This window comes from Dendropsophus ebraccatus, chromosome 2 (genome assembly GCF_027789765.1).
Source record: "Dendropsophus ebraccatus isolate aDenEbr1 chromosome 2, aDenEbr1.pat, whole genome shotgun sequence".
Taxonomy (NCBI): domain Eukaryota; kingdom Metazoa; phylum Chordata; class Amphibia; order Anura; family Hylidae; genus Dendropsophus; species Dendropsophus ebraccatus.
Window position 1 is genome coordinate 110,990,386 of NC_091455.1, and position 16,125 is coordinate 111,006,510.

Consider the following 16,125-nt stretch of genomic DNA (forward strand, 5'->3'; position numbering starts at 1 on the left):
TGACCTCCATTATACTGACTACAAGATGCTGGGAAAGCTGAGTGACCTCCATCATACTTAGTATAAGATGCTGGGAAAGCTGGGTGACCACATCATACTGACTACATGACTAAAAGATGCTGGTAAAGCTGGGTGACCTCCAATATATTGACTACAGGATGCTGGGAAAGCTGGGTGATATCTGTCATACTGAGAATAAGATGCTGGGAAAGCTGGGTGATCTCTATCATACTGAGAATAAGATGCTGGGAAAGCTGGGTGACCTCTTTCATACTGACTACAAGATACTGGGGAAGCTGGGTGACCTCCATCATGCTTCTAGATGCTGGGGAAGCTGGGTGACCTCCATCATACTGAGTATAAGATGCTGGAAAAGCTGGGTGACCACATCATACTGAGTAATAGATGCTGGGTAATGACCATCATGCTGAGTAGTAGATGCTAAGTGACCTCCACCATGCTGAGTATTAGATGCTCGCTGGCCTCCATCATGCTGAGTACTAGATGCTGGGTGATGACCATCATGCTGGGTATCAGATGCTGGGTGAACTCCATCATGCTGAGTACTAGATGCTGGGTGACCTCCATCATGCTGAGTACTAGATGCTGGGTGACCTCCATCATGCTGAGTACTAGAAGCTGGGTGACCTCCATCATGCTGAGTACTAGATGCTGGGAAATGATGCTTGGAAAGGGGGTGACCTGAGTATACAGAGAGGGGGCAGTGGATACCCCCCCCCCCCTCATGTACTGTTCAGGGACAGGGGATTCTGGGTGACTTAAGTATACAGAGAGGGGGCAGGGGATCCCCCTCCCATGTCCTGTTCAGGGCCTGGTGCCCATAGAGACACCCCCCCTGCATATATGGGCACCAGGCCCTAAACAGCTATGGGAGGGGTACAGGATTCCCTCCCCCCTCACAATACTGCTTACTAGGCCATGAATGGTGCAGGGAGAGGGGAAACTGTATATTTCATTATAAAGATCCCACCCAGATAGCCAACGTGGACAAGCTGACATACATAAAAAAAATAAACAAGTGGAAGTCCCACAGGACTCGTCCATCACACTGCCTAATTGAGAAGACAAGATACAAATGTACGTTAGGAGGGAGCAGTTTAAGCACTAAAATAAATTAGACTGCAATGAACATGTGAATGAGATGCATTGACACACCAGCTGTTCTCTGCAGCCCCGTAACTGATGCTTTTCGAACATTAACTTTGAAATGCTTGGACTCACAGGGCATTGATGTGGCAATACTGTGAACTGATAAAAATACACATATGTAAAAATGTAATAATAAGTGCAACTGTGTTTCAATTTTAAGAAGAAACCTTTTTTTATATACATAGAACCAAAATATTTTGGTGGCCACAAACTCTTAACAATCTAAGGAAGGATTCCCCCTTTTTCTATATACTGGACAAAAGTATGTCACTGAACTCTGAAACAGTTCAATTAGCCCAGCTGTGATTATTCTCATGCAAGGGATTTTTTGGGAAAAAACTTAAGACTTTGACTCCTTTTTCTTGTCTCAATAATGGTCTGACAGCCACCAGCTCCTCAGAACAGACAATCCCACTGTTTTAATATTAGCAATTAGCAACCTTTCCCTATTGTGAACAGAGCTCTGAATCTGCAAATGTCTTTTCATCCCCTTGTCTTTTCTCTTGATATTTCGACATCCACCAGCTCCTCAGCAAAGATGATCCCACTGTTTTAGTACACTCTGCATGCCTTTCTATCCCTGCCTGGATCGGCGACCATTCCCTATTAAGAACAGAGGTCTGACTCTTCGGACATATTTTACCTCCCCTTATGTCCCACAGATGTTCTGAGCCACCAGCCCCTCAGCACAGACGACCCCTATGTTGTGCCCTGAAAAGGGCAGTTATTAAAGTTTTTTGGCCTACCTATCTCTACTTGCCTGCAGCGCCAACCTCTCCCTAAACTAAGCAGCAGAATGATGTGTGACCGGCATTATTATGCAGCAGGGTGACATGTCCCACATGACCAATCACAGCCATGTTCCTACTGCCAGGCCAATGGTGACACATAAAAGTTTGCTGATTATGGCTCAGCAGCCTTTCAACAATTTTTATTGCAGAACATCGAACACCTACAAGAACAGATGCATTACTGATCGTGTATCCGTTTGTATCCATGAACACCTAGGTTTGTGCTTGAACTTAAACTTGGAGGTTCAAGTTTGTCCAGTCTACTCTTGACTTGTCATCAGGAAAGTTAAAAGTTATGTATCGTAGGGGAACACACTGCTCAGACCCGCTGCAATCAGGAGATATAGCTGGGGATAGAGCCTGGCGGTCATGCAATCCACCACGCTCTCTCCCCAGCTATATCCCAGTCAGTAACAGGCAAATGTGAATAAGCCATTATCAATGAATAAAGCAAATGTCAATATTCTCCACTTACAAGTTACTCTGCTTACCCAGGAGATAGTATAGATAATTTGAGTGATAATTGCTTAACTTGACTTGCCTCCTCTGAGCTAAAATGTACCTAGACCTACACAGCTTTACCTGAGGTCCCTGGCTCAAATATCCAGTTTTACATAAGAATTTATCATGCATGTTAATGAGTAGATATTGGCTACTTAAGTGATAAGAGGAAAAAGGTCTATTACTGAATCGTATAGCACAGCAGTGAAATATCATCCAGAGTCAAGCAGATAGTTATCTATGTATACTATGAAGCTACACAACATAGACATATTTCATCATTTTCCAGACATGAATGTATAGGAAAGAGCAACCCATCTTTCAATCCCTCAATAATCTGTGATCATCCTCCCCAAAGGTTTTTAACCTTTTTATACTGTATGTCACAGTTATTCTGCAAACCTAATCAGAAATGCTATGCACACTACACCTCACTAGTCTTCTCCAGATCATATCACATACAGTACTGATGCAAGATTTATATTCTTTTCAATCCCTACTTCCAAGAGGAGACCCAAATATAAAATATTAATAATCAATGGCTGATAATGACAAAGAATAATTCTAGACACTTGTGTTAAGACTGGTGATCTGTTCAAGTTACACAAGTTACACAACCACAATCTAAGCAGGTTTCTAAATCTGTAATAGGGCCACAACTGCAGGACCCAAGGTAAGAATATTATGGATCCCTAAGATACCATTTGCTAAGGTCATTGGAACCATGGTCATGCTGGTATTTGTAGCTGTATTATAGGCACAGAAATAAACTCATACTATACTCATATGAAATTGGCCTAAAGGGGAATTACCAATTATATGATAATGGATATTTAACTGTGTAATATGTCTCTAGAACAGTTTGAATCTGAGAGACACAGAACTGATTGAATAGTACAGGAGAAAACAAACAGTTGACCAAATGACTTTTTTTTTTAATTACCATTATATTCCATTCTACAAGTAAGTAGTGCTGACTAGATAAATTAATACAATTATTAGTCTACATAAGAGAAAAAAATAGACTTCATAGACTCATAGCATATAGCTGTGCCCTTAGTTCAATACCGGCTCCTTATAATGATTATTCATCAGAGTGATGGTCACCTACAGAGAACCTTTTTAATTAAAGTTCAAACACAATCTATTTTTAAAAGTCTGCTGAGAAAATTGCAGCCTAGAAACATAAAATGTTGTTATAAAAATAGAGCAATAAGAAATAATGCTTACTGTACTGAAGCACGCTTGCTGCTGGTTGAAGGTTATCATGAAAAAATATGTTCAGAAGCATTTCTTTTATATACTTTATATTTCAATAACTTCAGAACTGACCTTCAAGTCATTGGAAAGCACAATAGTCTAATAAATTAAGGGGTTTAAAAAAATGAAATGAAACAAGAAAGAAAAAAAAGAAAGAAAGTACTTATCCACATATTCTTTTCGCAATGCAAAAGTATGATCCTCTCCACTGACAGATGATATCAGAACACTTCAGCAACATTACATGCATTTAAGGTTCTAGAGAAAGAGCCCCATTCAAATGTATTGAACTAAATATCAGTTGTAGATATGAGCGAACCTCAAGCATGCTCGAGTCCATCCGAACCCGAGCGTTTGGCATGTGATTAGCGGTGGCTGCTGAAGTTGGATAAAGCTCTAAGGTTGTCTGAAAAACATGGATACAGCCAATGACTATATCCATGTTTTCCACATAGCCTTAGGCCTTATCCAACTTCAGTAGCCACCGCTAATCAAAAGCCGAACGCTCTGGTTTGGTTGAAGTCGAGCATGCTCAAGGTTCACTCATCTCTAGTTGTAGATATTCTGTAACAAATCTGGTGAGTGACTATGGCTTTACTGTGAACATCAGTGACATATAAAAGCATACCTGCTAAATTCTAAACAATTCAATGAGATATAGAACTATTTAAGAGAGAGACTTAAAATGGTATTTTCATCACCTAAACTTTTGTTAGATGATTGGGAATGCAAAAGAAAGAAATTTTGAAAATGTTTACCATTAACAAAATTGCTTTCTTTTGTAGCTTTGGCTCCTTTCTCATGTAGAATTGTTGGCAGTGGTTGTCTAGGTTCCCAATCACCATTCTTGGTGGCTGGGTTGTGACACACTTGGGAGAAGTGTGTACTTTTTATCCCTCTCCCACTGAGCTTACACATGTCTCCAGGGCTTAGATTGTCACTGGAGACATATCTATAACACCAAAGGGCCTGGGGCACAAAAAGACCCCCTTAGCTGTGACCTAACTCAATTATATTAAAAAATAAATTTTATTCAAATTATATTTTAAAATTGACAACTAAAAAAATGTAAGAAAAAAAAACACAATCCCAAGAGTCTATTATTATTATGGTATCACTGGAGAAAGACTCCTCTCTATAGATTTGTCAGTGAAGTCTGCAGTATAACACTGACTCAGGGATCGCTAGTGAGTTTATGTCAGTGTTAGGCTATGTTCACACAATGTTTCTTCAGCTCCATTTAAAATGACGTCCGTTATTTTGAGTCTAAAATAAAGGACGTCATTTAGCAGCCTGGCCTCCCCTGCAATGACTGGTGTATGTACATTATTCTGGTTTGGGTTACTAATTGGCCTTTGGGTGCGGCTTAATTGAAAAGTCCATTGAATTCATTAGTAAAAACGGAGAAAGAACGGTGACAAAGGTAAAACTGTGTGTGAACTACTAATAAAAAACGTCCGCTGTTTGCAAAAGACATCCAAAAATAATGATCATGTTCATTATTTTGACGCACGCAGCAGAAACGTCCATTATTTAATACACTGTGCATTGGACGTCTGTCTTCCCATTGACTTTAATGCATTGCATTTGCAGTCAGTTAAATCGTCCGCCTTTTCAATATTTTTGACATTGTGTGAACATAGCCTTATACTGCAGACTTCACTGAGAGATCTATAAAGAGGAGTCTTCCTCTAGCGAAATAATAATAATAATAATAATAATAATAATAATAATAATAATAATAATAATAATAATAGTAAACAACTCTTGGGATTGTGTTCCTAATTTGTTTTTCTGTTGTTTTTTTTTTTTGCTGATTTTAAAATATAATTTGAATAAAAGTTATATTTTGCTATAATTGGGTGAGGTCACAGCTAAGGGGATCTTTTTGGGCCTGTGGGCAATTGGGTGTTGTGATACAATTTGATTCCCCTGACCCTCCTAAGGGAGCAAGTGGTGTTGTATTGGAGACATATCTAAGCTCAGCGGTCGACAAAGTAATGCTAAGCTGAGTTTTAAGCAGATGAGAAAAGCCTTTAATGGTTATCAACACATTTTTATGCATTTTTTAAAATTATTTCATTGTATTTATCTAGGTGTAAAATATATTTCCCTAATAGGTCTTCCTAAAGAAAAAATCCTTGTTGTGATTGTGCATATCAAGGTTTGTACATGGGCGCATTATTGTTAAAGGGGTTGGCCACTTTATAGTAAAATAGTTCAGTGTACAGTATTAGTAACTGTACTCACTAGTTAGTAAGTGCACTTACTGAAAGCAGCTCCCTGAGCTTAAATCGGACTCCCCTCCTCCAGGCTGTGCTGCCCTGCTCTGTGGTGAGACTGTCTATAAGATGGCCGACATGGAGGAGCATATGACCATGCTCCACCCCCTAGTGTCCACCACTAAGCCTGTATATGTATATGGAGGAAACTGGAGGTGGGGCAGGTCCAATGTTCCTCCATGTTGGTCATCTTATGGACAGTATCACCACAGAGCAGGGCAGCACAGCTGGAAGGAGGGGAGTCTGATTTTAGCTCTATGAGGTACACAGGGAGCTGCTGTCAGTAAATACACTTACTTAAAATGTACACTAAAAATGTTACTATAAAGTGGCCAACCCCTTCAATGAGCATTCCTAGGACCAGAGATCAGCCGCCTGCTTGTCTGCTTATTTGACCCGCCTGTAATACCATTATCAACATCACATTTCTTTGTGTAAGATGTGCAGCCAATAGCAATGTACTTAAATGGCCACCTGAACAATACAGCAAACAAGCTCTGATATCACTTATCGGCTGTAATCGGCAACATATCGGGTTGTGTTAAAGAATACTCACTTCCCAGCTCCTTTTCTCTTCCTCCTGAAAGGTCTTATAGACTTCTGACAAAATCAAAGATGACATTTAAGTAGGTTGTAGGTGTAGGAGGTCATTCAGCAGAGAAAGGAGGAGGCTTTTAGCAGAAGAGAGGAGCCAACAAACAGTGTTAATCCTGAACAAGGCAAGGCAGTTCACAGTGTATGACAAGCTGTAAAAAAAGCTTGTTAGACTTATTAGACCTTATATATCCCTTCCCCTTGCCACCATGGTCTACATCTTGAGTATACAGTATTGCCCCGTTATCAGTAGGTTTAACCCCTAGACGACCCTGGACGTAGGGTTACGTCATGGAAGTCTGTCCCCAGATGACCCATGACGTAACCTTACGTCATGGGTGTTATTCCCGCTATGAAGCGCGCTCCGGAGCGGAGCGCGCTTCATAGGAGGTGGGGGCCGGCTGCAGTGAGCAGCCAGGACCTCACCGGTAATGACACGCTGCAGCGATCGCGCTGCCGCGTGTCATTAACCCCTTAAACGCCGCGATCGCGCCGCGACCGCAGCGTTTAAGTGTAAGTGACAGGGGGAGTCCCCTGTCACTTACCGATCGGGACCCCCGCAGTGTGACTGCGGGGGTCCCGATCGTTGAAACGGACTGCTGGAGGTCTCTTACCTGCCTCCATGCGGTCCGATCGGCGATCTGCTACACTGAGCCTGCACAGGCAGGCTCAATGAGCAGAGCCCCGATAACACTGATCAATGCTATGCCTATGGCATAGCATTCATCAGTGTAGAAATCTAAGTATTGTATGTACAAGTCCCCCAAAGGGACTTCAAAAGTGTAAAAAAAAAAAAAGTTCAAAACACTATAACACTACCCCAAAACCCCTCCCCCAATAAAAGTCTAAATCACCCCCCTTTCCCATTATATAAATAAAACATATAAAAATGAATAAATAGATAAACATATAATATACCATAGCGTGCGTAATTGTCCGATCTATTAAAATATAACAAGCGTCATTGCGACCGGTAAACGGCGTACACGAAAAGAGGGGAAAAAGTGCGCAGATTACCGATTTTATGTTACATTATATATTAAAAAAAATCAATAAAAAGTGATCAAAACGTCCGATCTTCACAAATATGGTATTAATAAAAACTAGAGATCATGGCGGAAAAAATGACACCCCATACAGCCCCATAGGTGAAAAAATAAAACCGTTATAAGCGTCACAATAGGCCCATTTTATTAATATTTAATTGCCAAAAAAAAGGATTTCATAAAAAAATATATATATAACATTAGAGAATCTGTGTAACCTGCATATGGTTGTGTTTGGACTGACCTATAGAATAATAGTATCATGTCGCTGTTACCATATAGTGCATTACGTAGACACAGGAACCCCCCAAACGTTTCCATATTGCATTCTTTCTTACGATTTCACCTATTTATATCTTCATAAATAATATATTTGGAATTCCATCATACATGTTATGGTAAAATGAATGACGCCATTACAAAGTACAACTATTCCTGTAAAAAACAAGCACTTACATGGCTTGTAGATAGAAAACTGAGAGTGCTAGAGCTCTTAGAAGGGGAGGAGGGAAAAACGAAAGCACTAAGATCAAAATTTGCGCGGTCCACTGGGTCATTTTGGGCCTGGTCCTCAAAGGGTTAATAATGCATGTCTATCATGTTATGATTATACACTAAAAGTAATAGTAAACAAAGGATCCATCTCTGCACGTGATCCTGCACCCCCCTAAAATGTTGAATTCATTATATATATATATATATATATATATATATATATATATATATATGGAACATGGTACTTAGTTATCTCTGACACTAGTTAATATTGCTTCTTGGATCATTTTATCTATTTTATACTCTACTTAGAAGCAATACAACCTTTTTTTTCTCCCTGTAGGAACACCTTATATGTTATGTGGCTTATACTGTCCATGTATTCCATGAAATGTGTCCTTCCCCTTCTTAAGTCTTGTTTTTTTCCCCTCCTTCACAGTTTATTCCTTCTCTCCTTTTTTTTACTTGACTTCGCATTTTTACTGATAATGTGCCTTTTAGTTTGCCTTATTTAAATATTGTACCTTATGTTTGTTTTTGAGAAAACTTAAATAAAAAACTAAATGTGAGGAATTCATTATTTTTTTTTTGACAGATACTATATTGATGAAAAAAGTGACTTGGACAACAATTTTTCTGTTAACCCAATAGAGGGAACCATCTCAACAAATGAATTACTAGACCGAGAAAGCACTGCACAATTTAACATATCAATAATTGCAAGTAAAATCAGTAAGTATTAATTATAATACCAAACTATTTATCAAATATTAAAAAAGAGATACAATGCAAAAAGGAGAGGATTCATTGGCTGGGTGAAACTAATCTTGATGTCTTTATTGTGTAAAAGAAACACTCCGTGGCTATGTTCACACAACATTTTTTGCTTTCCGTTTAAAATGATGTACATTTTCAGTTAAAATGTTTTCAATCACTTTGCGGTTTGGCTGCTTGGTCCCCCATGCAATGACGGCTGTTGGTACATTATTGTAGTTAAGGTGGACTAATTGGCCTTTGGGTGTGTTTTTAATTGAAAAGTAGAGATGAGCGAATACGATTAGATCGAGTAGGTATTCAATCGAATATCGCGGTATTCGAAAGATTCAAATTCAATCGAGTAGTGAGGCGAATATGCGGGAAACATTCAAAAGCCCTCCAATTGCAGTTGGCGCTTTTTTTTAAATCCAATGACCATGCAGGGAGGTTGTGAGGGACCCTGGGAGTACGCACGCAGTGCGAAAACGGCGTCTACCCTCATTGGATAGCTGAACCACATGACATTTAATCTTAAATACTTGGCTCCCGCATCTCGACCGCAGATGAGCTTTCAACCTAGCCAGGGAAAGATCTTGCAGCAGGGAGAGATAGGTTTTAGTTGCGTTTTGGTTAGGCAAGCTTACTACAGAACCCAAAAGTCCTTTTCAGGGCTAAGATCCAGCGAAAAAGTTATCTCTGAATCTAAAGCACTTCTCAGTACTAAGAAATAGATGATATAACAGCAGCATCAGCAGGTGTATTCATTCCAGTACCCTGTGTGTACAAGTGACTTATAGTGTCCCTGTTTAACACCACTAAGGGCACGTTATACATATTGTTCCAGTAGCCCACTAAGGGCACGTGATACATATTGTTCCAGTAGCCCAGAAAAAGGCACGTCATACATACTGTTCCAGTAACGTTTGTACAGCATTACACGTGATACGCGCAAATAACATGACACTCTGTGGACGCACATTGGAATCATGTATGTAACACTATGCAAGAAATACGAACGAAATGTGTGAACATTGCCATAAATGTTCGTAAAGCGTTCGCAAATATTTTTCTTTGCAACTGCAGAGTGGCATTATACTGCGATTTTGGGGTGTTGGGTGCACCCAGGCATGCTCTCCCTAATAAGCCAGTGTCATTCCGGAGGTGTTTGCATAATTTATGGAGGTTTTAATGGGGACTTGGTGACCTCCAAGTGGTCGAATTTTGATTTCCAAGTGCCGAGAATTTTTTTTCCTTAAGACTATAATGGGATCGAATACTCATTCGAATAGTCGAATATCAGTGCCTATTTGATGCGAATTCTCGAAAGTCGAATATTTCACTACTCGCTCATCTCTATTGAAAAGCTATTGAATTTATTAGTAAAAGCAGTGAAAGGCTATGTTCAAAATAGAGAAAAAGAGGCCGATTTTGATATGAAAAAAAAGTCTGTCATTGCTGCAACTTAACTGAGTGCAATGGCAATGCATTGAAGTCAATGAAAAGATGGACGTCAAATGCACACAATGTATTGAACAACAGATGTTTTTACCACCAACGTCAAAATAATGAACATGATCATTATTTTCGGTCGTCTTTTGCAATCAACGGACATTTTTAATTAGTTGTTCACACACAGTTTTTCTTTTGTCACTGTTCTTTTTCTGTTTTTTACTATTAAATTTAATGGACTTTTCAATTAAGCCACAACCAAAGTCCAAATATTAATCCCAAACTAGAATAATGTACAAACACCAGCCATTGCACTAAGGGAAAGCCAGACAGCTTAATGTCCGTTATTTTAGACTCAAAATGATGGACGTCATTTTAAACTGAGCAGAAAAAACGTTGTTTGAACATAGCCAAAGGATGGTGAAAAAAGAAAAATTGTGTGAACAATTAAAAACTAACATCTGCTGTTTGCATTAGACATCCAGGAATAATTGACATGATCATTATTTTGACGGCCACACAGACAACGCCCATCATTACATTGACTTCAATGCAATTCATTAATTTCAATTAAATTGTGACTAGGGATGGTCCGAACCGAGTCCGAACCCTCGGTAATAATTCACGCTGTCTGTCCGCTCCGTGAAGTGGGCAGATCCAGCGGGAGGACCGCCTGGAAAACTGGGATACAGCCATAGCCATAGGCTGTATCCCAGTTTTCAGGGCGTTACACCCGCTGGATCCGCCCACTCCATGGAGCGGGCAGACAGCGGGGATCTGCTGCCGAGCGTTCGGGTTCATACAAACCTGAACCTCGGCAGGTTCGGACCATCCCTAATTGTGACTATAACTGACTTCTTTTTAAAAAGAATCGGCACCCGCTAAGGGGAACCCCTGACAATCTTCTTAAAAGTCAGGGGTTGTCTTATAAGCCCCAGTGGCCTTATACGCCGGAAAATACAGTATTTCAAATTCAGCCTCCATATGAGAACACTTTTTATGTAATGCATCTTTATAAATACTTAATTATCACAGTCTAGTAGTGCACACTGTACAGTACCTCCAGTACCTCTATTTATCTGCACTTGTTTCAGTGATATCATCCAGGTGTATTTACCCTCTAGAGAGGACCTATTAGCTCTTGTGTGATGATTCATTTAAAAAAAAAAAAAAACTGATAGAGAATAGATAGTTGTCATGACACAAGACTGTTACTCAATGGATGTGTTGCATCAACTAAATGATGTAGATAGTTATGAAAAGTTAAAGACAGATCCTGCAATGGAGAGTCCTGAACAATTGCAAAAATTACTATGTAAAAACATGGAAAACGGGGTGATCTCTGGGAGGAGTGCAGAAAAGCTTTTCCTCTTCATCTACAAAGGTCTTACTGGAATTATGTTCCAACCATGTACCGAACACTATGTTCCCCACCTGGCTGGTCAATCTATTCATATCAGATGTGGGTTCAGTTACCGAGCTGCTTTCAAAACCTAGAGTGCCTTTGCACAGAGGGATTTATCTGACAGATTTTTAAAGCCAAAGCCAGGAATGTATTTGAGAAGAAGTAAAATCTCAATCTTTCCTTTATGACCAGTTCTCTGTTTATAGTCTGTTCCTGGCTTTGGCTTAAAAAATGTGCCAGATAAATCTCTTTGTGTAAAGGCACCCTTTGGCTATGTTCACACAATGTCAAAAATACAGAAAAGGCGTCCGATTTTGATATTTAAAAAAAACGTCAGTTTTTGCCACGATTTAATTGACTGCAATGGCAATGCATTGAAGTCAATGGGAAGACAGACATCCAATGCACACAGTGTATTGAATAATGGACATTTTTGCCGCTGATGTCAAAATAATGAACATGATCATTATTTTTGGACATCTTTTGCAAACAGCAAACTTTTTTTTTTTAGTTGTTTACACTCTTTTTCTTTTTCTATTTTCACTATTAAATTCAATGAACTTTTCAATTAAGCCACACCCAAAGGCTGATTAGTAATCCCAAACTAGAATAATGTACCAGCAGCTGTCATTGCATTAAGGGAAGGCTATGCAGCTAAATATCGGCCGTTATTTTAGACTCAAAATGACGGACGTCATTTTAAGCAGATCCTAAATGGAAGAAGATTTAAAGAAGACTTGTCATCAGGAAAACAGGGGTGTAAATATGGCCATGGCTAGATAAGGTTGTTCATTGTAATTCCAGACATACCTTTTTTTTAAATCTCTGTAGTCCTTTCCAGGCCTGGCATTTAGGTAAGCTTTTTAAATATGTAAATGAAGCTTAAAATCCCTTAGCATGATAAAAGCCTTCTAAATTGATTAGTGCTGAGCCACACTAAATGCGTTAATAAAAGACTGCCAAAAATAGAAAAAAAAAGTTACTTAAACCGATATTACACCTTGAATAAATGTTTCCCTTTGGGCCTTTAGTGACAAAGTCTTGTACATTATTCACATGGCTCTGTAGCCAGTCACAGGCCACACCAATCACATGATGCAAGCAGATACTTTTGAATCTAGTGATCGCTGTTATGCGGTTATTTAACCCTTTGAGGACCAGGCCCAAAATGACCCAGTGGACCGCGCAAATTTTGATCTTAGTGTTTCCATTTTTCCCTCCTCCCCTTCTAAGAGCTCTAGCGCTTTCAGTTTTTTATCTACAGGGCCATGTGAGGGCTTATTTGTTACAGGAATAGTTGTACTTTGTAATGGCGTCATTCATTTTACCATAACATGTATGATGGAATTCCAAATATATTATTTATGAAGATATAAATTGGTGAAATCGCAAAAAAGAATGCAATATGGTAACGTTTGGGGGGTTCCTGTGTCTACGTAATGCACTATATGGTAAAAGTGACATGATACTATTACTCTATAGGTCAGTCCGAACACAACCATATGCAGGTTTACACAGATTCTCTAATGTTATACATTTTTTTAAATGAAATCCTTTTTTTTGGCAATTAATTATAAATAAAATGGGGCTATTGTGACGCTTATAACGGTTTTATTTTTTCACCTATGGGGTGTCATTTTTTCCGCCATGATCTCTAGTTTTTATTAATACCATATTTGTGAAGATCGGACGTTTTGATCACTTTTTATTAATTTTTTTTATATATAATGTAACATAAAATTGGTAATCCGCGCACTTTTTTCCCTCTTTTCGTGCACGCCGTTTACCGTTCGCAATGACTCTTGTTATATTTTAATAGATCGGACAATTACGCACGCTACGGTATATTATATGTATATTTGTTTATTTATTTTTATATGTTTTATTTATATAATGGGAAAGGGGGGTGATTTCAACTTTTATTGGGGGAGGGGTTTTGGGGTAGTGTATTGGTGTTTTTAACTTTTTTTTTTTACACATTTGAAGTCCCTTTGGGGGACTTTTACATACATTAGTTTGATTTCTACACTGATGAATGCTATGCCATAGACATAGCATTGATCAGTGTTATCTGCGATCTGCTCATTGAGCCTGCCTGTGCAGGCTTAGTGTAGCAGATCGCCGATCGGACCGCACGGAGGCAGGTGAGAGACCTCCAGCGGTCCGTTTTACCGATCGGGACCCCCGCAGTCACACTGCGGGGGTCCCGATCGGTAAGTGACAGGGGACTCCCCCTGTCACTTACACTTAAACGCCGGGGTCGCGCTGCGATCGCGGCTTTTAAGGAGTTAATGACACGCGGCAGCACGATCGCTGCAGCGTGTCATTACCGGTGAGGTCCCGGCTGCTCACTGCAGCCGGCCCCCACCTGCTATGAAGCGCGCTCCGCTCCGGAGCACGCTTCATAGCAGGAGAAACACCCAGGGCGTACAGTTACGCCCTAGGTCGTCTGGGGACAGACTTCCATGGCGTAACTATACGCCCTGGGTCGTCTAGGGCAGTGATTTTCAACCAGTGTGCCGTGGCACACTAGTGTGCCGCGACACATGGTCGGGTGTGCCGCGGGGAAAGTTCCCCAAACTATGGTGCCCCTGTGAAACAGGAGAAAATAATGGGGGAGAGAAACCTGGGGATGGGGGAGAAGCAGGGGGAGAGAAACATGGGGATGGGGGAGAGAAGCAGGGGGGAGAGAAGTTTGGTGGAGAGAAGCAGGGGGGAGAGAAGTATGGTGGAGAAAAGCACCGGAGAGAAGCATGGGGGAGAGAAGCGGGGGAGAGAAGCACAGGAGAGAAGCAGGGGGAGAAGTATGGTGGAGAGAAGCACAGGAGAGAAGAAGAGGGGAGAAGTATGGTGGAGAGAAGCACAGGAGAGAAGCAGGGGGGAGAAGTATGGTGGAGAGAAGCACAGGAGAGAAAAAGGGGGGAGAAGTATGGTGGAGAGAAGCACAGGAGAGAAGCAGGGAGGAGAGAAGCACAGGAGAGAAGCAGGGGGGAGAAGTATGGTGGAGAGAAGCACAGGGCGGGGGGGAGAAGAAAACAGGCCCAGGTTTCACACTGAATGAGTATAAATACATTTAGAATCTGTTTTAGTGTCATTTTGTGCCATTTTGGTTGGTGGTGTGCCCCAGGATTTTTTAAGTATAAAAAGTGTGCCGCGGCTCAAAAAAGGTTGAAAATCACTGGTCTAGGGGTTAAATAGTATCAAACAACAGAAACAGAACATGATGAAACATATTGATTTTAATGGGGTTCTTTCTGGTGTCCATATATTTAGTAGGATTTGACCGGCACAAATGCCCATAGCAAGCAATCACAGCTCAAATTATAATATAAAGGACTCTTTCAAGGATTATTGCAGAAATAGTCCAACACCTTCCCAAGGTTGCGTGAGGTATTACAATTTAGCTCCATTCTTTTCAATGGAACTGAGCTGCAAAACCCACACGCAAACTGAGGACAATATGGATGCTGTTTTTTTTTTTAAAGCAAACAGCCATGTTTTTCTATGCATGATAACCCCTTTAACAGATCTTGTTGCAAAAGAAAGCTAAGCTCTGATTGGTTTGTTAAGGTCTAACCACTTTTTCTCAACACACAGGTTCTATTTATTAAAGTGTTTGCACTGTCAACAGTGTTTTCATTAGCTTAAAAGATGGATCTTTTTTTTTTTTTTACCTACATTGCTGCCATTTTTTTTTAAACCTAATTTTACATTGTATGACCCCAGCCTTATGTTTCTTCATCATTTTCTACTTTGTGCTGCTTTAATATGGCAACAACATGAAAAGATAAGGATGAAAACATATCATAAATTTGTTTATTATAACGTGATGGCTTGTACTGACAGTAATGAAATTCAAGATGATCCTTTTTCAATGTGAAAATTCGTCTGCTAGGAATTTCATTTGCAACTATGAAAATAGCACCATAAACAATCTCACATCTTAAAGCGTCTAACAAACATAGACTGGGTGTCTAATGTTCAAAGGCCTTTCTTGCCTAGGCATCTTGTATTGCTGTAGGGCATCTGTGATTGACGGTAAATGCTATTTCATCACATTTGTTTTGGAAAACTACTATTGCAGTTTTCCATGAACTTTAGAACTTGTTCTACAATGAGAGAAATGTTACATTTAAGTGAGCCTTGACACAAATTTTACTTGACAAAAGAATGTAATCCAACTAAAAATACAGCTGAAAGGCAATTCTAACACAACACTTCCAACTAAATATTAATGCAATGTTTTGCCTCCGGATGAAGATATTATTGCATGTGTCAGAAGTTTTAGTATGGATTTGCCAAGTGTTTTACTGACACACTTTATGTTCACAAACCATACTTGACAGTCACAGACTGAAATTATTTTCATAGTTATA

The 16,125-nt window shown here is 39.9% G+C and overlaps 1 protein-coding gene across 2 annotated transcripts in view; it reads left to right on the forward strand.

Annotated features, from left to right (window-relative positions):
• Nucleotides 1–16,125, forward strand: part of LOC138784620 (cadherin-12-like) — a 198,256-nt gene that overhangs the window by 161,844 nt on the left and 20,287 nt on the right. For both annotated transcript variants that reach the window (XM_069960242.1, XM_069960243.1), the window contains one exon: nucleotides 8,735–8,871. In XM_069960242.1, the coding sequence (XP_069816343.1) occupies nucleotides 8,735–8,871 (137 nt within the window). The remainder of the gene's footprint in view (nucleotides 1–8,734; nucleotides 8,872–16,125) is intronic.